Source organism: Salvia miltiorrhiza, chromosome 7 (assembly GCF_028751815.1).
Source record: "Salvia miltiorrhiza cultivar Shanhuang (shh) chromosome 7, IMPLAD_Smil_shh, whole genome shotgun sequence".
NCBI classification, from domain to species: domain Eukaryota; kingdom Viridiplantae; phylum Streptophyta; class Magnoliopsida; order Lamiales; family Lamiaceae; genus Salvia; species Salvia miltiorrhiza.
In genome coordinates this window covers 11,580,987-11,606,009 of record NC_080393.1, presented here as the reverse complement: position 1 = coordinate 11,606,009, position 25,023 = coordinate 11,580,987, and the positions used below count along the sequence as shown (strand labels likewise).

General features: G+C 35.7%; 3 protein-coding genes across 3 annotated transcripts; 2 read left to right on the top strand and 1 right to left on the bottom strand.

The window, feature by feature from the left end:
* The first annotated feature begins 348 nt into the window (after positions 1-348).
* LOC130992653 (protein TIC 22-like, chloroplastic) lies at positions 349-4,090 on the top strand. The gene is made up of 7 exons (XM_057917390.1): positions 349-889; positions 1,283-1,357; positions 1,738-1,794; positions 3,218-3,277; positions 3,362-3,442; positions 3,540-3,575; positions 3,729-4,090. The coding sequence occupies exons 1-7, from the start codon at positions 425-427 to the stop codon at positions 3,810-3,812; spliced, it is 858 nt and encodes a 285-aa protein (XP_057773373.1). The 5' UTR covers positions 349-424; the 3' UTR covers positions 3,813-4,090.
* Positions 4,091-9,271: 5,181 nt separating this feature from the next.
* On the top strand, positions 9,272-10,661 carry LOC130992657 (xyloglucan endotransglucosylase protein 1). The gene is made up of 3 exons (XM_057917393.1): positions 9,272-9,846; positions 9,919-10,112; positions 10,187-10,661. The coding sequence occupies exons 1-3, from the start codon at positions 9,580-9,582 to the stop codon at positions 10,533-10,535; spliced, it is 810 nt and encodes a 269-aa protein (XP_057773376.1). The 5' UTR covers positions 9,272-9,579; the 3' UTR covers positions 10,536-10,661.
* Positions 10,662-10,795: 134 nt separating this feature from the next.
* On the bottom strand, positions 10,796-14,461 carry LOC130992562 (uncharacterized). Its single transcript, XM_057917244.1, has 7 exons — positions 13,774-14,461; positions 13,461-13,563; positions 12,874-13,367; positions 12,609-12,711; positions 11,802-12,526; positions 11,350-11,454; positions 10,796-11,193 (listed from the first exon to the last, which is right to left on the bottom strand). Exons 1-7 carry the CDS (start codon positions 14,308-14,310, stop codon positions 11,149-11,151), a joined length of 2,112 nt encoding a protein of 703 aa, XP_057773227.1. The 5' UTR covers positions 14,311-14,461; the 3' UTR covers positions 10,796-11,148.
* Positions 14,462-25,023: the final 10,562 nt, after the last annotated feature.

Here is a 25,023-nt window from a genome sequence, read left to right as displayed (position 1 = left end):
TAGTGCATTGATACATGTTAAATTTTACTATCTCATATTAATATAATTTTGTTTATGTAATCTTGAATATCTTACATTTCATGCTTTGCTATATAATTTATATCTTTAATATCTATGTATATTTTATACATTATACATTAGATCATTAGGAATAATAAAATACAAATGATAATTTTATTTTTACGCCTTTAACCTGATTAGCCCGAAACCCGAAAGTTTAGGGTTAGGGTTGAAGATTTACAACCCGAAAAAATCTTCAATCCGATTAGCCCGCACCCGACTAACCCGGAACCCGATAGGGCTAGCCCGAAAATCTGATGGGCTGGCCCGATTGACATGCCTACTTGTGAGCAACAATACCCCATTTTCCATTTTCTTTGTAGCACAACAATTTCTTCTTCAACTTAAGCTATCTCAAAAACCCATGAATTTCTTTAAACCCAAAGACACCCGGCAGCCGGCGGCGCCACCGCCGTCGCCTCAGCTTCTCCTCCACCGAGCCGTCACATCTCTCCAGACCCACTTCTCAACCATCTTGAACAATTTGCAGACCAACCCTCCTCTCAGAAACCCTTTCTTTGCCAGAATTTCCGACGAAAACAACACGGTTCAGAGCAAAGTCAGTCCCACTAATAGCAGTAGTAATCTAACTGCTAAGAATTGCGCCATGTCGCCGGAGGCCATCGAGGAGCGGCTCGCTGGAGTGCCAGTGTACGCCCTGAGCAACGGTGCTGAGGAATTTGTTTTGGTTTCGGGCGCTCAATCGCGTAGAGATCTTGGTTTGTTCTTTTTCACCGAAGCCGACGCCGAAGCTCTCCTTAAACATATGAAGTCTGTTGATTCTTCTATGAGTTCTGGCTCACAAGTTGTTCCAGTTGCTCTAAGCAAGGTAAAAATTGCCGGCTATCTCTCACTTATACAATGAAATACTTGTTTAGGCATTTCGTCGAGCATGTAGCAGGCTTATATTTTCGTAGAGGCGTTGTTTTATGGCTTCTCTTCGAGTGGGGATTCGGAATTAACCCAGAATAATGCATCATTCCCTAGAGGTTTAATTATGGGTTCTTTTTTACAAGGTTTATCTGCAAATTTGGTTGCTTAGTTATAGAAGAGTTAAGCTTTTAGCTGACTGATTCATTGTTAATGTGCAATTTCAATAATGCCACTGCTATTATATGTACTTGAAGTCTTGAACGATTTCTTTTATGTATTCATTGGTTTTTGCGTTTTCAATCATTGGTTAATTATGCCTAGGAGTGATAGAAAAGTGGTGGTTTCACAGGTTTTTGATCTTAAAGTTAATGGGGTGGCTTTGAGATTGTTACCCGAGGCTTCCCAGATAAAGAACGCATTGCAGGTTAGTCTTGGCAGTATGCTTATATTTTTCCTTTTTTCGAGGATGACAAATTATATATACTTAGTTGTGTACACCTTATATATTAAGTTATTAATTGTTTTAAATCTTGAACATTTATATGGACAGAATGCTTCAAAAGAAACTTAATAGTATTGTTTTGAGTCTTGATTATTTAAGCTGATTCTTCTTTGCATTTGGCTCTGCCATATCGTCCTTCAGCTTTTCCTCCTCTGTGATCTTTGTTTAATCCATTGATCAAAGTTGGTGCTCATTCTAATAAGATCTTGTTTACTCAAGCTGGTGATATTTACAAATGGAAGATAGGGCTTGCATGTTTATTTTAATCTTCTCGCCTGAATTGATTCTTGTGCTGTATGTAGGAGAGGAAAAGGGTTGGCCTGGAAGACGAGAGCTTCCGTGGGGTCCCAGTTTTCCAGGTTCATTTCAATTTCAAGCTTGTTTCTACTTTCTGAAACTGTATAAAAGTCTCATTTCTGCAATTATGTCCTGTTTTTCCAGATTCATTTTACTTGCCCACAACGTCAATCTTCTTTCTTTTTTCTAAAATTGTATAAAATCCTCATTTTTGTAATTATATAAGAATCAATATTTTTCAAGTGTAGAACATCTTCTTTTCAAAAATGCACACATCTTCCATATTGTAATCTATTGTTAGTAAACCAACCAAAATGATCAAATTGACTTTGTGCTCGCAATGTTTGGAATTGGGGATGGAAGAGAAATATGGCTTTCAAAGGAATGAAAACTCACTGAGGTTGCATTTGGAATTAAAGATTCAAGCTGGATTTCATCTAAATCCTCATATCAAGTCCAATTTTTATATCCCAGATGATCCCTATTTACATTAGAGAGCATCTAGTACTAGACATGTCTAACCATCTAGGCACTATTCTAATCATGTGCTTGATCCAACATTTATATTTCTTCAATCTCTATGTGCTGCATATGCTACTGAGCGTCTTGTATTTGTATCTTGTCTCTGCTCGTCCACAATCTTTCCTGTTTTTGGCGTGTTTTTAACGAGTATCTCAGTTTCTGCTCGGTTAAGTTCACTCTTGACTGGAACAACGACCCAAGGCTGCAAGAGTGTGATTTTTTTCCCTTGTCTCCCTTCATTGGTACAAGTAAGATGTAGACATGGCAACACTGCAGTCAGTTCTGTACCTTGCCAACCTGCTGGATTTTGGGACATTTCCAGTCAATGGGTGTAGTTGCGTATCTTGTTCTACACAATGATTTTGGAAAGACATTCTTGGGTTTTGTAATGCTTTCTTACCAGATTCCTTCTAATCAGCTAGAGTCTTGTTATTCTTCACCTCTTCGTGAACATTGTTGCCCTTCCTGTGCGAAAATTGCAATTACAAGTTATTCAACATTCTGACACCATATTGCTTAACCCCCCTTATTTATGAAGTTTTAACTGAATGTCAATGCAAGTAAACATCATAAGAGGCTCATATGTTGCTAGTATGGCAAGTTGTTTTGTTCCCTCGCCTCTTATGACACCTGATCTTGAGAGATGTATGAATTTATCCAGTTTAATATTGTATACTAGATCAATAAATTCATTCTCGAACCTGTCAATGGATCAAGTAAAAGTTGTCTCCAATCAGATAATGGGGGTACTTTGCTTTGCTTGGAATGAACGCTGATCTTGAAACATATTTTGCTAGGTTAAGATAACTGATATCATGCTGTGTATCGTATTATTTGTTCGGTAATACTTGAAGGCTCTGCAATTAAGGGACCTTAGTTTCCTTGCATCTCTAATTTCAACATTTCGACGGCTTATCTCTCCATTTGCTGTCATCTTATCCGCACTTGTATTATATATTGCAGTCAAAAAGCTTGGTCTTGAGGAGCCAAAATAAGACATATCGTCCTGTCTTCTTCAGGAAGGTTGAAAAAATTACTTGCTACTCATTTGTTATTTTACACTTTGTTTACAATTATCATCATTCTTTTGCTTTATGGAATGTTTAGGAGGATCTAGAAAAGTCACTTTCGAGAGCTTCACGTGATCAGAAGCAGGCGAATCCGAGTCTGAGGCGAGGGGACGTACAGGTTTCAGTATCCAAGTTGCCGTTTTGTCTTGAATACCGTCTTATAATATCCTTTAGCCAGTAGTATATTGTTCTCATTATGCTGGTTTATGTCATAGGTTGCTGTTCTTGAGGATATAATTCGAGGAATGAAGGTGAGGAGTTTTCAGGGAAGTTCAGCCTCATTTTTATTCAGTGTCATGATCGATTTTGGATGCCTCTTATAATTGAAGTGATTTTCATACTTTTCATTTGATCGGTTTTGCATTTGATAGAAAGTGTCACTATAGTTTTCATTTTCTTTGCAGGATACTGCAGAGTCGTCATGGGACGACGTAGTTTTCATCCCTCCGGGTTTTGAGGTTTCGAGCAGTCCATCTCGACAACATTAACCAAATTGATCATTAGTTCATCTGCAAAATACCATCCAAATTTGCTACTCTGGAATTTAGTACTTGTTTGCTTCAAGCAAGCTTCTGGTGATACGCGCTTGTTAAGAATGGTTGCACTTTTATTTGCGTCACATAAAGTAGTGGCAGTGGCAATAGGATGAGTGAGTGAGAGGTGAATAGGTTGAGTTAATTTCATTATTAAATGCATTCGATTCGGTTCTAAAGTTTGAAAATAAATTATTGTTTACGTTTTTTATTTTTAAAGTTGGTTTGATTTATGATTCCAACTTCCATTTATTTTTGAAATGGTCCCAATTTTACAAAATTGTTCAGTTATATCATGTGTTAAAAATTTCGGCGTTTTAAATCTCAAATCTGATTAGATTCACTCGCAAGTATATTTTTGCGGTTGATCCAAGTAAAATTTCCGATGCCAGAATTTTTTATTTTGACACGGATCATAATTAAATACTATTTTTTACACCTGATGAGGTTATAATTAACTTGCTATAATCAACTCTTATTGATATGCTGAAAATTTGCATCCAAGTGTATTCACCTCATCAGACAAGCTGGAAATTGACGATTCGATTAAAACCACCTAATTTAATCCAAAAGAATTTTTTTTTTTGGCATTTTATCATTCATTATTCATATCTCCCGTAAAAAAACTTTAGAGTTGGATTATAAAATTATCGTATCAATCAATAATTTGATTTCTAATTGTTGGCTCGAAATATGTCATTTTGATAGAGTATACGCAATATATTTCGTAAAGCCCGTATAAGTATGTTTTGGTGGTGAAAAAAAAAATTAACAAATGGAAAATTCTCTTCTAGAGATATTTTAATCACACACTAATTGTGAAAAGGGATGACCTCCCAAATATTCATGGCTTAGATAATTTGATAATAATTTGGGTGTTTGGATTTGAAACTCATCGATTATATATATGATTACTGGATACAATAATACATCATATATAATTAGTTCGATATTCATAGCTAGGGAGGACAATCGTGTTGATAATGTGTTGTAAAACTAAAGGAAATTGGAGAAGAAGAAAGAATATAGTAGAAACAATAATTTGCAGCAACATCTTATTACGAAGACCAAAAACCTTTATTTATGTTTTATAGTTTGATCATTATTTGTACTAGGGAAAGATAAATAAGTATCCACTACACCTTTAACAATCAAACTCTCAACTATTATATTATAACCTTTAAACCCTAAACACAGGCCAGTTCGATTTCATTCTGAACTTCTGTTTCATATTTTAGACGTTTCTAAGAATAGTTTATCTTGTAGTAGTATTTATTTTCTTAAAATTAAGAACATATCTAACTTGATTTATTTAAGTATTTATAATATCAGTTATATTATTCTATGATGGGTTTAATGCAAGTAAGGTGAATGAGAAATATTTCCTGTGTCACAATCATATAGGCTCGTTTTTTTTTTTTAATGTTCTAAATATATAGGTTTATTTTCATAAAAGATAATGTATTTTTAACTAATTTATTAACATATTGCTATTTAATTCTTTGATTCACTTTAGCATTAAAGAATTGTCAAAGAATAGATATAAATATATAAGAAAGTTTCGTAAAATTTACTTTTTTAAAATCTCGAAACTATCGAAAAAAAATTCATGGAGGGCCAAATTAAATGTTAACCTCCACCGGTAAATTACTGTAATTACTTGAGAATGTCAACTTCATGACAACTAGCATAGCATAGTCACCATGATTCTTTATATTTTCATTGCAAAATAAAATAAGAGAAATATAATATGATTTGAGTAGTTCAATGAATTTGCCTCATCATTTTTGGATATATTATTCCACCTTTTGCAGTACGGATACGTTATGGGCAGCAGTACTTGTATTTATCCACTCCTTCACTCCGTTTTTGTTGCCTTTCAATAATTGTCGATCAAATTAGTTGGATACTTTCAATCTAAAATTTGAAACTTGTTTTTGTACACAAAATATATCCAACGTTTTGTGCAAACTTTGAAAATTGTTTTGTTACATGCTAATGTTAGTATGCTATTCATAACATATATATTTTCTGATTTATACATTAAAGAAATACGAAATTTCACATATCCATGTATATAATTATCCGAAATTTTAAAATAATGATATAGTATAAATATTACTTAGGTTAAATTAAAATTTAATTTTAAGATATGAACTAGCTAGTAATCATTCACAGTCCTTAGTTTATGAATATCTACAATGAATTCATCATTTTATTAAAAGAATTCATGATCGTGAATTCAAATTTCATAGGAAACGATTTTTTATTTTTCCGAATTCATCACTTTTCACAGCGAATTTATCATAATTTTATGATTCATACGTAATTTATATTTTATAATAAATTTATAGTCTAACCACTCTCTAATTTGTAATATCGCATATATGTTGGAAATTTCATGTAACCATTCTATTCACGTTCTTACGTTATTTGGCCTTTTTATTTTTTAGCACGATTATTTAGAAGAGTAATATTATAATATAAAAATATAAGTTTATATTTAATGTAGTATAAAGTGATTATCCTAAAATAAAACAAGTCAGATTAATTAAATGTGACAATCTAAAAAAGAATATAGACCAAGTCTATGAGCTAATTGTTAAAACTGGACCGTAACTTTTATTGTTTTTCACAAAAGGACTATATATTACGGAATTTGAAAATGAGGATTATATATTACGAAATTTAAAAATGAGGACTATAACTTTCATTTTTTACATTTACGCTCATATTTAACACATCAAAATGAGGACTATAACTTCCATCACGACCTAAAATAAGAGTGTAAATGTTAAAAATGGAAGCTATAGTTTTCATTTTCAAATTCCATAACATATATAGTCTTTTTTTTGAGAACACTGAAAGTTACGCGCGGTCCTATTTAACAATTAGCTTCCAAGTCTAATGGCACAAAATTATAAATAGAGTAATTTGTAATAGTGCCACATACGTTGAGGGCAATCTTATATATAGAAAATTTAAAATATGAGGTATAAACTAAGTACTATTTTATGTTGAAGTAGTAAACTTCACGTAAATAAGTTCTAAAGTTAAATGGCATTTAGCCATACGCGATGTTATAATTTAATTAATCGATCTTTTTTAACTTTTAGAAATTTTGTTGAAGGTTTGCTGTATTATAAACGTCCCTTAATGTTGGCAAATCGGATTGTCATCACATTCTGATGTTAGATGAGAAACAAAGTTAATTAAAGAAGCTTAATTTGTCTCGGAAAGAAATTATAATTTCACTACTAAGATTGATTTCATTATGCAAAACTACAAATTAATGGGTGTTGCTGGATTTACCAATTACCATAAGATTGTAAATCCCCAACTTTTGTATTTTTGAGTTTTAACCATTCAACAATATTATCCGAAATTCTCCATTGAAGTGACTCGTTTCGAAGTCATTTGCTTGTGTGTTAGAGGGATGGAGATTGGAGACGATAGAAAATTAAATTAAACAACAATATTTTTGTAAGTTGTGATAGCATCACTATCCACTAGCGCTAGTCATTTTGAGGGGAGCTAGGAAAAGATCGAACAATGCAAGATTTCAGCATTTTTATTCTAATAATTAAGTACTTTAATATTAAAAAGGTTAGTATATGATAGATTTTATAATGTGGCTACAATTCAGAATGTGACATCATTAGGGATGAGATTCGATAGTACCCAAGTTTTAGGTAGCAAATAGCAATAGAAGTATTATTGTAAAAGTGCAAACTTTAATTTACTTTATGCATATATTTATGTTCAATGTTAAATATATGCATGTCCTACCGAGACAGAATTTGCAATTTGCTAGCCTCTTGCTCAACAGGCAAAGATGTTAATTTGTGTTCAATAATATGCACATTTTTGTTTAATCGTGTGCATAAATTTGTATTTAGCATAAACAACATGTTTGTACCCTTGTAAATTGTAATCATTAAAATTTTGTTTAAAGCTTTAGAATATGTTTATCAACAATCTATCTTAACACAACCTTTTAATAAAAAAAATAATTTCCCTCTCTCCAACATACACAATCTATAATTCTATAATTTTTTTATTTTATCAATAACTCATTACAACCTAAATACTTTTTTCTTTGTTATTACTATTATTATACTTTTTTATTGTAGAATGCGAAATGTCTATGATACGTAGACACAATCGATTATTCCATCATTGAATATTTTATAATTAACTTTTTTATTTTGTTCTATGATCGGTCATCATTGTTTGTGAATAAATATAGTCTTAAAAATACGAAAAATCTCATCCAAGGATAAACGAATGAAATCGAGTAATACGCATGCAACCTAAGCCTTTTAGTACTATAAGGTTCCTTCTTTACAACAATATATATATTATTATCTTCAAATTAAATCCAATGATGCTAATCTAGTTTTAAAATTAAATCACAAAATCCCATTATATATACAATATGTATCCATCAATCCAATTATGGCTTGTTAAGTTAATACAAATACTTTTGCGTGAGTCTAATTTTACAATTGGTTGTTTTAGTATTAGAGAAAACAGTTGGTTGTTGCAATTTGCATGAATTTTGAAGATGGAGAGGATTTATGGTTAGAGTAGATAAAAAAGTGAAAATACATGGGCATCACTTGAATGGTCATTAATATTTGAACCCAAAATATGTACATCGTCTAGTTGGCATCCACTGAATGGTTATAATCAATGTCTTTCAAACAACAGAATCTCCCCAGGCCCCCACCCTAAAAAAAACACTTAGGCAACTTGATTATGCTATTGTAAAACTTTAAATATTGTATAAATTTACATGATTTTCATGGTGTGAAGAAAATATAAAAATCTAAAATGTTTGCTTATCAAAAGCTACAACTATCGGATTTTTTTAGGCATTAAATAGTAGGTACAACTTTGTAGAATTTAAAATTTTATATACAGTGGTGATAATACGAAGATGCAATAAGAGATGTTGCATGTAAGTGTGTTGGCCTATATATTTCATATAAAAAATGTCAGATTTAAGTTAATCGTTACATAATCTTTAAAGTTATTTATTTATGCAATAAAAAGAAATTATACAATACCGACCACAGTATAGGATTTGACTTGCGGAAAAGGGACATAATCCAAGGGTCAAATAAGTGATTCAATAAAAAAAAAATACGAATTCAAATTTCTAGGAGTTTTAGAAGCATTTCATAAATATTCTGTGTGTTAACGTGTCTCAGTATATTTTTTATATATACTTTAACTTTAGATTTATCAGTTTTAATAAAGAATTACAAATAAAAATAAAATTAATTGATTAAAACTAATTATATATCCTAAATAGGTGAAACAAATTCTACTAATTAATAATTATAAACATAAACTAAAGCATACGAATTAAATTAAAATTGAGGAAAAAAATATTGAAAGAAAAAACTTGCCAGTTCTGAGTCTATCCTAACATGAGGTGGAAAAGTTTGATGATTTATGAAAAATAAATGTTGCAAAATGGTGAAGAATTAAAAGGGGAAGAGGCCAAATATATTTGAAAGTTAGCAAGCTCCACTGCTCCAGCTTTGATTGCTGTGAAGCTGGCACCAGCTTCACATTCCCTCCCATCCCATATATATCCTCACAAGTATTCCACTGGTTTCATTATGGGCCGACCTCTTCACTCTCTATATATATACACACACACACACACACTCATAAATAGCAACGTCTCTCTAATTTAAGCAAAAAAGCCATGGCTTCTAATTTCCACAACAGCTTGCTGCTGCTGCCGTTGCTGTTGATTAGAGTAGCAAATGCAGGAAATTTCTACCAAGATTTCGACTTGAGCTGGGGCAGTAGGCGCGCCAAGATCTACGGCGGAGGGCAGCTTCTGTCGCTGTCTCTCGACAGGATTTCTGGTTCTGGATTTCAGTCCAAGAGAGAGTATTTGTTTGGAAAGATTGATATGCAGCTCAAGCTTGTTGCTGGCAACTCCGCTGGCACTGTTACTGCATATTATGTACATCTATCAACTTACTAATATACCTTTGTGGTGTCAAAATATAGTAACTTGTTTTTTTTGTGGTGACAGTTATCTTCTCAAGGGCCGACGCACGACGAAATCGACTTCGAGTTTCTAGGAAACGTGACGGCTGAACCTTACATCCTCCACACCAATGTCTTCACACAAGGCAAAGGCAACAGGGAGCAGCAGTTCTATCTCTGGTTTGATCCCACTAAAAACTTCCACACCTATTCCATCATATGGAATCTCCAACATATTGTGTAAGCACATCATACATGCATGATTCAAACTCACTAATTTCAAACTCCATATTGATCAAATCTTCCCATTTCAGATTCCTTGTGGACAACACTCCCATAAGGGTGTTCAAGAATAGTGAGTCCAAAGGCGTTCCGTACCCAAAGAAGCAGCCCATGAGAATCTACTCGAGTCTGTGGAATGCCGATGACTGGGCAACAAGAGGGGGGCTGGTGAAAACAGACTGGTCGAGGGCGCCCTTCACAGCCTACTACCGTAACTTCAATGCACAAACCAGCGCCTCCAAAGGGGCGTGGCAGAACCAAGAGCTCGACGCCTACAGCTGGAGAAGGCTTAGATGGGTTCAGAAGAATTTCATGATCTATAACTATTGCACTGACTATAGAAGATTCCCTCATGGCTTTCCTACAGAGTGCAAGCAATGAGCAAACAAGGCTATTGGACTTTGTTACTATGTGTATTTCAGTTTTTTCCCTTTCGTTTTTATGTTCCTGTTTAGAAGTGTCGCATGTTCTTGTTAGACAGATGCAAATAAATACATGATTTAAGTATATGTTTGTTACTTTCCTACAAGGTACGTATACATGATCATTTTTCTTAAAATTCATGTAGAAGTTGAAGTTCTAACAAATACATGCACTTCATTAACACGCGAAAAATAAGCAGTAATGAGAATGCAAGACGATTAAGCAAGTATTTATACTATAAATAGTAGTAAAAAACTTCTCTCAAGGACAGTAGTAGAAGATTTCGTTCATTACATAGAGCGCGTAACATATGTATATAACTCGTTTAGAATCTAGTGGAACGCTTAGATTCTTACCACATAAGATCACACACCAATGCCTCAATTGGATACAGAAATCAATTGTTGCAAATGTGATACAATGTAAAGGGAAGGCTCGTCTCAGCAAGCATGATCACTCTGAATCATAATGCAGAAACAACTTAGCTCAAATACAACTAGCAACACATTAGTTCTTGACTTCTGGTAGAACCTTCTCTGCTACTTGATGGATCTAACTGTGTATCATCCCTTCATTGATTGTTATGAGCAAACGTTACCTTGGGCTGCAGCAAGTCCTGTATTGGACAAATAAGAATAAGAAACTCGTTTTTGTGCATCTACTTCGTGATAAATGCAGAACTTTGCTTGGATAAAATAAAGTTAAACAAGATCGATTTATAATTGCTGACAATATTTGAAATGCTAGATCTATCTTAGAAGAATATACATACTGGGATTCTGCAATGAACACTAAGATCATTGTTCAATTCACCAAGACGCTCCTTTGCCAGAGTTTCCGCTTCAATTGCTCTACTGCAGGCTTGTTTTATAAGAACCTTCATAAAAACAAAGGTAGACTTGAAATTTTCAATAATGGAGAAGAGTGATAATAATAAGAAAAACCAAGGACCAAGAAAACAATTATTCTGATCAGCTACTAAGATGCCAAGCAGATGAATCCTTTGAGCTCTAAAATTTTATAAATGTTTAATTATTATTAATTCAGATGTGGCTTTAAACGTTGCTCACAGACGAAAAATAAATTATTCAGTTCATCAATGTTTCTGAGCAACTCCACAAAGTAATTATTTTTATCCACCTATAACCAACCTATTTCAGACCTCAGAAGTTTGATACTAGAAAGAACGTTTTACTGGAATGTACAGAAAAATAAAAGACTTACTGGATGGGGTCGGATGCTAGCAGAATCATCTGTTTCAATGATGGATTTCTCCAATAAAAGACGAACATTTGCTAGTTCTTTCATCAACTGTGATGCAACTTCTTCCGCATCGAGCAACTGGTTCCTTGAAAACTCAAATGCTCTTTCAGCATGAAGACGAAAAGAAGCACAATTCAAGCAATTACATAACCCTCTGCAGCCTCGTCGATTTCTCTTTAGTATTCCCTTGAAAGGCCTGTTTTTAGGAGGAACCAAAGCATCCAAATGATACAATGTGTTGATTTGGGGAGAGTGTTGCTTCAAATTAACTATTTCACTTGAATCGGTATTGCCATTACTAAGTTCTAATCCCATATTCAAGCACATATTTTGTTTCTCAACTGACCTAGGCTCTCCAGGAGTACATTGCTTGGTCTGAATGTAACTGATAACCGACGATGGTTCTGAGACTGAACTACTCACAGAATTAACAAACCTAGGATCAATATTTGATGAATAGTTGGTGGCAGGTAACTCTGGAATTGATGAAACCAGATTATTATTACTATCAGGAGATGAACCATCTGAGGCAGTTTGGATTCTATCTCCATCGTATATTTTCTCGCCGATTTTTTCTTTTGGAGTATCATTTACAAAATCGTTTACGGCAATGATAGCAGGAGCTGGATGTCTATCTTCTTCCGAAACAACCTGTGGCAATTTTTTCTGAGGCTTCGTTGTGGTACCTATGCAGAGAGATTATTACATGATGAAACCTAAAGTATATCTTCTCAGGTCAAGTGTTATTTCTTGAACATTTTTACTTACAGGAATCAGTTTTGGATATGTCCATCAGAAACGGAAGCAGTCTTCTGTAACTGACTGACCTGGGATTCCTGAAGAGCCTCAGTCGGGAACATGGATTCAAAACCTGGGTGAAAGGCAAAGACATTAATGAAGATGTAAACCATTTGCAATAGCTAGTCTAACCAATCATTCTGTCAAGCTTATTGGAAATGCATGAGATAAATTAGTGTTCCTTCTTCTAGAATGTAAATTGTTGGAAGGCATTCATTGACCAAATAAAACATACCGTTTTGTTCATCGAGTTAGCGCCACATTTGGTATCTGGACTCTGCTTCAAGGCGCCACTGCTGCTGTTCTTCTCACTGCCAACTGGCAACCCAATGAAAGTTAGGTTATTCTTAGCATCCGCAGATTCTCTGCCACGACAAACCTCTGTTTTCCCAAGGATACCAGGATCAGGAGGGGTTGTCTGAATACTTTCTTCTACTGATGCATCAACTCCATTCATATCATTCTGATGACTTTTTTCCTTCACTTCTAGAGGTTTAATAGTCTCTGCAGTCCGATCCAGTTCATTATCCACACCACTCGAATCTAGCTGAATGGTGGAAACTTTTATATGAACTTTTCTTGAATTATTAAACTGAGGAGCAACACACTCAGTTTTGGCTGCATAACTGTTCTCAGCAATAGACCTCGGTTCAAAACTGGCACCATCCAACTTTCGAAATCTAGATAGACTTCCAGCATCTACTAATTCAATTTTGGAAACACCTACATCTTTTTTTAACAAGCAACAAAGTAAGTTCATAACGATTACATAAAATCTCGGATTCTGGACATTATATATCATTGACTAGAGCAAGTGCTTACTAGAGGTATCGTTGACAATATCCATTAAATGCGGAAGCAATCTTCTATAACTGAATGAATTCGGAGTCTTGAAAACCTTCCTCCTCTGACAACCATTAAGAGCCTAGAAATTGAACCAAGAATTTTCACTACCATATTTTATAATTAAAAGAAATCCAGATTAGATGTACAAACTTGCACACAGCATAACATCTTATACAATTATACGACTCTTCTCATATTTATCCAATACCACAACACCAAGAAAATCAGAACAAAATCAGAACGAATTGGAAAAAACGTATAATCTAGCTGACCAAGAGCACTCTGTTACCGTTTTCATTTTGGGAAGAGAGCCGTTTCCATGAATTATCTGATCTTTCAATTTCAGACCATTTGCCCCATCAATTCTTTCATCCCCCACCTCCGATCTCATGAACCCAGATGTTCCAAGCTCGTACTCCTTCGCATCATCGACATCCGGGACCGTGCTCGAATCAAAACCCTTCAACAACTTGTTCTGCTCTTCATTATTCTCCTCAATTTCTTCTTCAACTGAATTGACGCTTGGACTGTAAACCCTCTTATGCCTAAGATCTTTAGTCAATAGAATCCGCGAAGCACTGCGGCAATTCACGTCCAGAAACGCTTCCACTGATTCCATCGCGGGAATGGGTTTTCTGGTAACCGGGTCGGGTCTCGAGAATCCGGAGCGGTTCTGGTGATGAAATATGCGAGACCTGCTGCGTGTGAAAACAGAGGTAAATAAGTTGGGATTGGGCGATGATCGACAGCTTTTCTTTCTCTTACGAGGATGAATCTTGACGGACGTTAACGGCTCTCTCATAGAAGATTCGTCTAATGCTGTCATTCTTCTCTTCCTCTTTGAATTTGAATACGGTTACTGTAATACTGTTTATGTCTCTAGCTGAGCTCGGAAGCAATGGAATTAGGGTTTGAGAGATAAGAGAAGAAGAGGGAAGGACGTGCCTTTGGAGGGAAAGTTTGGCGCTGGCGGGAAAATTGAGTATATATTTCAATAGGGTTAATTGCAACAAAATACCTGATCTTTTCTCAAAATTTGGTTTTTTTACAAACTTTTTAATTGTAGCAAAAATTTTAGCTACGTTTCAATTTATTGCAATGTCCGTCTTGGCGTATATTTCCGGCCAATTTATTTTAGCTACGTTTCAATTTATTGCAATAGATTTGAGAAGACAATGTTTCATTACCCGGCACGACATGCCACCTAAGATTTACGGAGGTCCACCTCAGCATGGATTTGGCCGGAAATATACGCGGGATGGACATTGCAATAAATTAAAAAGTAGCTAAAATTTTTGCTACAATTAAAAAATTTGTCAAAAAATCAAATTTTGGGAAAAGGTCAGGTATTTTGATGCAATTAACCCATTTCAATATTATGCCAGCTTATACTACTTAATTTTTAATATCTATATATAAAAAACATTGACAGTACATATAATAATAGTCATTTTTTCTCTAAAAAAACACTCTCAATTGTCCAATGAATTTCTTATTACAATGTCCAATAAATTTTTAATTGATTTATACGCTATAATATTCTTACTATTCTTACTGCATTGATAATTAATATGGTCCTTTAAATATCAAGTAAAGATGAATACCTTTAGAAAAAGTAAATCTAAATATATATATATATATATATATATATATATAGGGTTGGTTCCGGTGGATCCCTATGCTTATAATAGATCCGTAGATCCAAATCTAGACCACACATTTATGACATGTGGCGCATCAAGATGGTGACACGTGGCAAGGCATTTCAAGGCAAAATCTGGAGAGGGGTAAAATTGGAATGTAATTTTCGAAATTAAAAAAAAAAAATTATATTTTCTCAAAATATGTACTCCCTCCGTCCACGAAATGAGTACCCATATTTCCTTTTTTGTCCGTCCACAAAATGAGTACCCATTTCCCTTTTTGGCAAGTGTACCCCACACAACACTTTAATTAATACACTAAAAAAGGTGGGACCCATATTCTATTCACACTACACTCAATATATTTCTTAAAACCCGTGTAATCCACAAATGGGTACTCATTTCGTGGACGGAGGGAGTATATTTTAGATGCATAAAGTTTCATACGAGAATGCATGAACTTTCATATAAAAATGCATAAAGTTTCATATAAATATGCATAAGATTTCACCCCACCCCAACCCCACCCCCCACACCCCAGAACCCCACCCCCACCCACCCCCTACCCCCCCACCCACCCACCCACCCACCCCCCCACCCCCAAAAAAAAAATTTTATTTTTTTAAAAACTGATTTTCTGACCACTGACCCACCCCCCCCCACCCACCAAATTTTTTTTTTATTTTTTTATTTTCTCAAAAACTGATTTTCTGACCACTGACCCCCCCACCCACCCACTCACCCCAAAATTTTTTTTTTTTTTTAAATCAGTTTTTAAAAAAATAAAAAAATAAATTTTTTTTGGGGGGGGTGGGGGGTGGGGGTGGGGGTGGGCCAGCAATTAGAAAATCAGTTTTTGAAAAAATAAATTTTTTTTTGGGGGGGTGGGTTGGGTGGGGGGGCAGGGGGCAGGGGCAGGGGGGGTGGCGAAACTACCAGATTTATTAAAATGAAATGCATTTTTTGTATAATTTAATGCATTTTTATGTGAAAACTTTATGCATTTTTGTTTGATTTTATATGCATGTGAAACATGCATATTTTTGGGGGGTGGTAATGGGGAGGGTTGGGGGGTGGTGTGGGCTGGATTAGGGGGTGGTATGGGGTGGGGTGGTGAAAATACCAAAACTGGAAAAATTAAATGCATTTTTCTGTTCAAAGTTATGCATTTCATGTGAAAACTTTATGCATCTTTGTGTGAAACTATATGCATCTAAAATATATCTATTTTGAGAAAATCTAAAAAAATATATATATTTTTTTAATTATTAAATCCGAAAATTACATTCCAATTTTACTCCTCCAGATTTTGCCTTGGAATCCTTGCCACGTGTCACCATCTTGATGCGCCACATGTCATAAATATGTGGTCAAGATTTGGATCTAGGGATCTATTATAAGCATTGGAATCTATATGATCCCATTCCTCTATATATATATATATATATATATATATATATAATATAAGTTCTATTATATGGTTTATGATTTTCTATATAGGCATGCGTAATTATAGTGGTGGGAAACACACACAGATATATATAAAATGTGTTATTGGTCATTTTGTAACATTATATTATTATTAAATAATCTCACAAGTTATAATCCTATAATTTATTTAGGAGGTGGTCTTGGATGCAATTGGGTGTACCGTACACCCGAGTTGATCCGTACTCAGATTCAAATCTACATTCTGACTCAAATTTTGTAAATGACACTATTCGTTTATACAAATAGCACTGCATGTAATTGACATTATTTTGTTATACAAATGACACTGCGTATAAATGATACTATTAAATTGTAAATGACACCGTCTATAATTGACTCTATTAAAAAATATAAATGACACCTCTTCAAAATATATATATATATATATATATATATATATATATATATATATATATATATAAATGACACACACTTCCTGTAATTGACGCTGTAAGATTGTAAATGATACTATAATATTTTAAATGACACTATAAGATTGAAAATGACACTATAACATTTTAAAATGTTATAGTGTCTTTTTTTATAATTGAATAGTGTCAATTATAAGCAGTGTCATTTGTATAACTGAATAGTATCATTTACACGATTTGGGTCAGAATGCGAGTTTGGATTAGCATGCGGGTTAGGATCTGGGTACAGGTCAACCCGGGTGTACGGTGTACATGAGATTTTGTGTTTATTTAGTTAGAATGTCTATTGATGTTTACTGTTTTTTTTTTTTTTTTTCTCGAGTGGATTTTGAAAATAAACATTTTGAAATAGTAAAAATAAAAATTGTATTAAGATAAAAAAAAATAATAATAATTTGTCACATTTACTATTTTACCTTTCACATAAAAAATTAAAAAATTATCCACGAATTCACAACCAAACTTGGTTGTGAATTCAAGTTTTAAAGTTTGAATTCACAATTAAAAATAGTGTTAGTCGTGAATTCAAGTTTTAAAGCTTGAATTCACAGTACAAATATTGTTAATCGTGAATTCAAGGTTTAAAACTCAAATTCACAACTAATATTGTTTCTAGTTGTGAAATCGAGTTTTAAAACTTGAATTCACAAGTACAAATATTGTTAATCATGAATTCAAGGTTTAAAATTCAAATTCACGACTAACATTGTTTCTAGTTGTGAATTCAAGTTTTAAAACTCGATTTCACAACTAACGCTAGTAATTCAGTTGTAAATTTATCAAACTAGTTGTCAATTCTAGTTATAAAACTTCTTTTACACTCGAATTCACAACCAACACTAACGATTCACTTATGAATTAATCAAGGTGGTTGTGAATTTTAGTTAGTTGTGAATTCAAGAACATTAATCAATAAATCCAAAATCTCTTTCTCTTTCAATCAATCAAATATCTCTAATAAAGTTCCCAAATCATCACCGGAATAATAGATCAAAATAAGTGGTAGAATAAACAAGGGTTGGAATTAAATCTACCCACATCAATAAAACATCTTACAAAACTACCCACTTTGAAAGTCAAAGACCGAAAAGTACACTTGATGGTAATGGCTTGCTTGGTTTTTTGTAAAAGTTCTTACACAAGTACAATTGTGTAAGAAAATGTGTAAGATATGTAGTTAAAAATGCACAAAACCAGATAAATGTGCAATTGTTGTAAGATGATTGACGTATAATGCCCTAAGTTTGAAAATAATGAAGGTAAGTTTGTGTATAATAAAACAGTAATACGATGATTTAAAAAATTGTACTTTAAGTATATTTGGAAACAAAAAAAAATCTGAACCTAATGTATACATTATCCGCCAGTAAAACATAGCCGCTCGCAAAAGCCGCCGGGATAAAAACCGGGCGGCTTTTGCGAGCGGCTATTTTTTACTGGCGGATAATGTATACATTAGGTTCAAAAAAATTTTTGGTTTCCAAATATACTTAAATTACAATTTTTTACATCCTCCTATTACTTTTTTATTATACACAAACTTATCCTCGTAGAAATACATAATAGGCTTGTATTTAGACAAATTTGGATTATAGTGGTGTAATAAGTCTCGAATTTTTGATTTTATTTTATTTAACATGAATTAATATAGCCTAACACATAAAATAATAGAAAATGTTGGATAAAAAAAATATATAATCATATATTATGAAACAGTACAATATTAGAGAGCCTACCACATACTTATCCGCCAGTAATTCGTATCCGCTAGAATTAGCCGCGTGAAAGAAACCCTAAGCGGCTACTTCTAGCGGATACTTTTTACTGGCGGATAATAGTACCATGTCATTTATAACTGGTTTTTATATCATAATATATATAAATTTTATTTATTAGAGTTCATATTAATGGTTGTTGTATTTTTTTCAATTTTGAAGAGCTAAAGCTAATTCAATTGTGATTGGACAATTCAATCATCTAGGGTGAAGCTTTATAGGGTGGGAATCTATAGGCTTTGCAGCAAATTAACTCACGGGCGGCTAGAATTGAGCGGGCACGGCTTTTGTGGGATTTGTTTGAAAAAATTGAAGATTTGACAAGAGAGATAAATTGGGTAGGGCCCATTTACACAATATTTTATGTTAAATTAGGGTATTGGGGTAGAGAAGCAGCCGCACTATCCATCAAAGAAGCAGCCGCTGGTCATTTTGCGTGTGAGAAGGAAAAAACGGCAATTGAGAGAGGGAAGGCATATACGCCATTTTCAAAGACAAGGTAAGGTTTCGTGTGTTTGTATGCAATTTTTTGTCGAAAACAATAGTCATGTTCTAACATGTAATATTGTGTTATGAAATTTGAAGTGTTTTTGGGGGACAATTCACGGTTATTGCTCGTCTTCTTCAACATTGTTCACGCCATGGCTTCTTCTTCAAACCAAGTAAGTATAGTACATTTTTAATTATTATTTGGTATATGTTTGGTGAATACATCGGTGTATATGTTAGATGAGTTTATTTGTTCTTTGTTTTTTATATGTTAGATATATTTATATGTTTCGAATTTATATGTTAGATATATAGTATTGAATTTTGTTTTGTACTTGTAAGAAAATGTTAGATATATATGTTAGTTATATATGTTTTGTATGTGTTAGATACATTTGTTGAATTTATTTGTTTTGTATTTGTATAGTATTGAATTTTGATTTAGATATATAGTATTTATTTTTTATTTCGTATATGTTAGAATTTTATATGTTTCGAATTTTTATATGTTTTGTATAGTATTGAATTTTTATTTAGATATAGTATTTGTTAGATTTATTTATATGTTTCGTATATGTTAGATATAGTGTACTTGAGTGTTGTTACAAGTTTGAGTATAGTTTCAGTGTTGTTAGAATTTTTATTTAGTTGAAGCATATTTAGATATATTTAATCGTCTATTTAGATCATTAGGTTAATTTTACTGTATTACGCATAAAATAATAACGTTTTTTGGGTTATTCAGAATTTAAAAATTTATAACATACTAATAAAAAAATATAGAACCATAATTACCTAATATCCGCCAGTAATTAATTTGTTTAAGAAGTAGCCGCCGGGATATTGGTTTATTGTGGTTCTATATTTTTTTATTTATTTTTCTAGTAATTTAATAGTTAATTATGCATTATTATTAGTTGATGTTTGTTAATTCATTATGTTTTGTAAATTGAGTTATTTTTTGTATTGAATAGGTCCGTTATTCGAGGCCCGAGCAAATCAATCGTCCAACAGTTGAGATCAGTACGTACAACAATATTAAGTACCTGTCGACAGTAGTCAAGAGACTAAACGAAATTGGCGGTTTTGCACTGGAGAATACGTTCAGGCAGGGGTGCTTTGGGTTGATGTTGGATTGGGAGCCGGGCCAGAAGTGCAATGCTGCATTGCACCATATTGTCTCTCGTCATCTTCAGATCACGGCCTTCAATGAGGATGATGAGATCTCCTTCTACATCAACGGGAGGAAGGTTGACTTTACTCAGAGAGATTTCGCTCTCGTGACAGGATTGGCCTTTGGGGATGATCCTTTTGACCCCGAGGCTGAGCACGATCTGAGCCAGGCTCGGACATTTAAACAATTTTGCCGCTCTAAGCATGTGTCAGTGCGGGACCTGGCGGAAATATATTTCGACACCGCCAATCCAGTGGTTGACCCCGACGGCGGGTTCTACCTCCGTGTGGCCCACTTGTTGGTGCTACACGCATTTGTATTATGAGTGGACGTGCGACGACCCGTGCAGCCCTGGACTTGGAAGCTGGTGGATGATTTGAGGGCCTTTTCCAGATTTCCTTGGGGATCGTGCGCGTATAGGAGCTTGAACTACAGGTTGAAGAACACCACAATTAACGAGGATGCTAAAAAGTACCACTTCTACGGTCCTTCTTGGGCCCTATTCATTTGGGGTCTTGAGAAAATTCCCAACTTGGGCCCAGCCATAGCCATATGCAATGCGGGAGTTTACCCTAGATTTCGGAGGTGGACGTTCGTGAAGACCAAGTTCGATGGGTTACAGAGTTTATTTGAGTCTTCGGTAATAATTTAGTTGTTTATTTGTTAATATTATTTTATTTTATGAATATTAATGTTTAACTACATTTATTTTGTTTCTAGGAGAACGGGATATGGGAGATGATCCCCGATGAGTACGAGGCCACGACATCTTACTGGCTATCGATGGCAGGCGTCAATGCCGGGCTAGGGCTTCGAGTACCAGAGCCGGGAGTCTTTGGTCATAGACAGCCTCGGGCGCGCGACACTGGTGGGGACCGCAACGAGGATGCTCCTGAGCATCAACCACGGCGTCGCAGTACGAGACAGGATACTGGCAAGCGCCCGAGACGACTAATAGTGGACACCTCATCGAGCAGCATCCATCACGATCAGAGCATTGGGGGCGATCACCCCGTTGATTCTGGTCGAAGGTCTCACAGTCACAGAGCCCCGAGGCCTAGGCACGAGGATGCTCCTGCACCATCACAGTGGAGCGAGCAGGATTGACAGGGCATGCAGCACATGATGCGCGAGAGTGAGGGACGGATAGCGAGGAACGTGGAGGACAGCCTGTTCAGGAGGATTAAGAATTGGTTCGAGGAGAAGTTGGATGCTATGCGTTGCCGATGCTCGCATAGCACTGAGGTTCACGTGCCCAGACCTGCTCCACGATCTCAGTCTGACAGGAGACGCGAGCCCGAGCCCGAGCCCGACTCCGATCCGGCGCAGCGTACATCCTCAGAGGCCCCATCGCATCACCGATCCCCTGCACACGAGTCTCCTGCACGAGAGATGAGACAGACTACTGGTGATGCCATGCACACCCCGCAGTGGCAGCATGATCCGTTTGGTGGCCCGACCAGTTTTGGGGATGTGCAGACTCCGCACATGGGTGTCCACCACTTGCCCACATTCGAGCCGTCCAGTTCTTATGGTGGGCCACGCTACTCGTGGGCTGAGCCGGGCACGAGTTCAGCATACCCTTTTGAGCCAGCCCGTTCTTCGGCTCCGATCCTTACTCAAGATCAGATGCACGAGTATTGGAAGCAGATTAGTGGGGTATGTTGTCGTTGCATTAAATTTACAAGTCATTTAAATTATGTCAACATTGTTTAACTTGTGTTGTTTTAAGTGAATTATAGGGAGTTTTTGAGGCAGAAGCTGCTGTTCCCCTCAGTATTTGTGCACCAGACGTTCCACGCAGAAGCCGCCGAGAACGGAACCCGTCGGCTGCACTTCGATCACCATACGTGCACAGCGCCGTGCCGAGACCTGTCGACTCACAGTATGTTGACGGGTTTGAGCGTATGATGGAAGCTGGCCGCCGTGGACACTACCAGACGGTGTCGGTGGCAGAGAGCGAGCACCCTCTCCCGTATAACTTTTGGACCACTATGCAAAACACGAGGACTGACCTCACGTCCAATGTTGGTTAATTTATGAATCAGTTGTTATCATGTAAGTATGGTCACTTATTACTAACATTTAAGTACGTGCAGGCTGTTGATATGTACATGATGACGATGAGATCAAGGTTGATGAGGGGTGATGACTTGATAGACGGTGTTGATGCGAGGACCACTATCATATTGGATACAGAATTATTCGTAAGCATTTAATTAAATATTATGTTGTTATAATCAAATATGCTTTTAATATACTCCCTCCGTCCCGCCCAAGATGCTACATATTCCTTTTTGGGCCGTCCCAACGAAGATGCTACATTTCTATATTTGGCAAAAATAAGGAATTTTAAACACTTAATTAACACTAATTAAGTATTTCTTTATTACATTCTTTCTCCTACTTTATCACTTTATTACCTTCTCTTTCTTACTTTATCACTTTATTACTTTCTCTCTCCTACTTTATCATTTTATTATTACACACTTAAAACATTAATCTACAACTCCTTAAATCCTGTGCCGAGAAGCAAATGTAGCGTCTTGGCCGGGACGGAGGGAGTAATATTTAATTGCTGCAGAAATATTTCGATGATGAATTCATGGAGTTGCTAAAAGCGTGGCGCACTATGTTTCCCTCGAAGGCAGAAGGACGGCTTGCGAAGTCCGACGCAGTTTTTGCTTCGTGGGAACCGCATCCCAAGAATATGTATCTGGTGCATGGGCATGGGGTATCTTCGACTCATGGCTCTTGGATGCATGCCACAACGGTACACATATATATCTACAGTATAAATATGTTGGAGTAGTTCATTTTTTATTTCCTCTTCACCAATTGCATTTGCGTGTGCAGCTCATTTTGCCTATATATGTGTGTGGACGTTACATTACATGCCGAGTGGATTTGCTGAGGGGTGTTTGCGACATCTTCGATTCGCAGTTGTTCAAGACCCTGCCGCAGAAGTGCTTCGATGTGATCGCCGCCCTATATCCGCTGCAGTGCCTGTTGGGTAAGCTGCTTGACGTGTCCCAGTGGTTCGAAAGGACACAGATTGTCCAAAACCCGTTGGAAAACCTCTCATGGCGAAGCTTTAAAATCCAATATGCCGACGAGAATGAGCAGTTTCAGCATCCAGATCAATGCAGCTCCGGTGTTTTTGCGTGCATGTATGTGGAGCGTTTGATATCAGGCTCGCCGAGCCTTGCGTGGGGCAATGGGCACGCCGCCGACTATAGGCGCAAGATAGGCAGTAGCATCTATGAATTTTGCATCCCCGCATCGAAATAGATTATGTATTTATACATTTAAATGATAATTATGCAAATGACGTTTTGATTAGAGGTTGGAGTATCTGTTTGAGTATGTTTCTATGATTTTCCACTTGCATCCTAGATAAAATTATGAAATAAGATGATTTACTGAAGTAGCCGCCAGTAAATCATTATCCGCAATCAGTAGCCGCTTGAAAAAATGTCAGCGGCTACTGACGACGGGTAATGAATTTCTGGCGGCTACTTGTAAATTTCATCTTATTTGATAGTTTAATGCATAACCAAGCTATCTCTGGGTATTTTATGCTATTAACTAAACTTTTATATAAAACATTGTTCACTTCTCCAAAGTCTCATTCATAATTTCAACTCATAATTGTTAAGACATGTCCATGTTGGTCATTACTAAAGGCGTGTGTTTTCTACTTCAAATATTTCAAATCAGGCAGCACAACAGCTTCTAAAACATCAAAAAACCGCTAATTGTCTAAGTATCCGCCAGTAAATAAATATCCGCGCCCAGTAGCCGCGGATATTTTTGTTGGGCGGCTACTAGTGCTAAACGCAGAATTACTGGCGGATAATGAGAAATCCATGGTGTTTGCTAGTTCATCGATATTATGCAAGTGACATCGCTTCGAAATTTATTCAATCAGTATCCAATACTCCCAACTTCAGAACATCAATTACAGGAATGAAAAAACATCAATATCCATCGAAATTTAATATAAAAAGAAATTAAACTACTGCTCCCAGCCCGTACCCTTGCATGCTCTACGTGTGTGGCCAGGCGAGCCACATAGACCACAGGTTTTGGGTGCTCGTTTTCCCAGACTACTTGATGCATCCGCTGTAGTAGTCCTCTGAGTCGGCCTCTCACCAGCTGAAGGAATTCTATATTCTCTCGGTCGACCAGCTTGTCGCCGAGAAAGGTTTGGCAAAACAATATCAGTTGCAACTTCAAACGGAATTTCCCAATGCTCTAAGGGAGGCAAGTGATTTACTGGACCGGAGTATGTTTGAACCAGTGAACTCCGCAGGTAGTAAGCTTCCACGTAATCTTCCACTGGCTCTTTCGCCTCACTGCGAAAAGAATGATTATATTTACTAGGCATCTAATAACTGTAATTTTATAATAAAATAGATTTAGCATACGTAATGGCTGCGATCGCATGAGAACATGGCATGCCGTCCAGGTCGAATTCATTGCATTCACAGCTCTTCGCTTGAAGGTCAACCATGAAGCGACGATCACCAGCAC

Excerpts from the sequence above, each read along its gene's own strand:
- LOC130992653 (XM_057917390.1), top strand. The coding sequence starts at position 425 with ATGAATTTCTTTAAACCCAAAGACACCCGGCAGCCGGCGGCGCCACCG. Across the intron at positions 890-1,282 it reads TTCCAGTTGCTCTAAGCAAG|GTTTTTGATCTTAAAGTTAA; the intron begins GTAAAAATTGCC and ends GTGGTTTCACAG. Across the intron at positions 1,358-1,737 it reads AGATAAAGAACGCATTGCAG|GAGAGGAAAAGGGTTGGCCT; the intron begins GTTAGTCTTGGC and ends TGCTGTATGTAG.
- LOC130992657 (XM_057917393.1), top strand. The coding sequence starts at position 9,580 with ATGGCTTCTAATTTCCACAACAGCTTGCTGCTGCTGCCGTTGCTGTTG. Across the intron at positions 9,847-9,918 it reads GCACTGTTACTGCATATTAT|TTATCTTCTCAAGGGCCGAC; the intron begins GTACATCTATCA and ends TTGTGGTGACAG. Across the intron at positions 10,113-10,186 it reads TGGAATCTCCAACATATTGT|ATTCCTTGTGGACAACACTC; the intron begins GTAAGCACATCA and ends TTCCCATTTCAG.
- LOC130992562 (XM_057917244.1), bottom strand. The coding sequence starts at position 14,310 with ATGACAGCATTAGACGAATCTTCTATGAGAGAGCCGTTAACGTCCGTC. Across the intron at positions 13,564-13,773 it reads CTCTTCCCAAAATGAAAACG|GCTCTTAATGGTTGTCAGAG; the intron begins GTAACAGAGTGC and ends TTCAATTTCTAG. Across the intron at positions 11,194-11,349 it reads GTGTTCATTGCAGAATCCCA|GACTTGCTGCAGCCCAAGGT; the intron begins GTATGTATATTC and ends TGTCCAATACAG.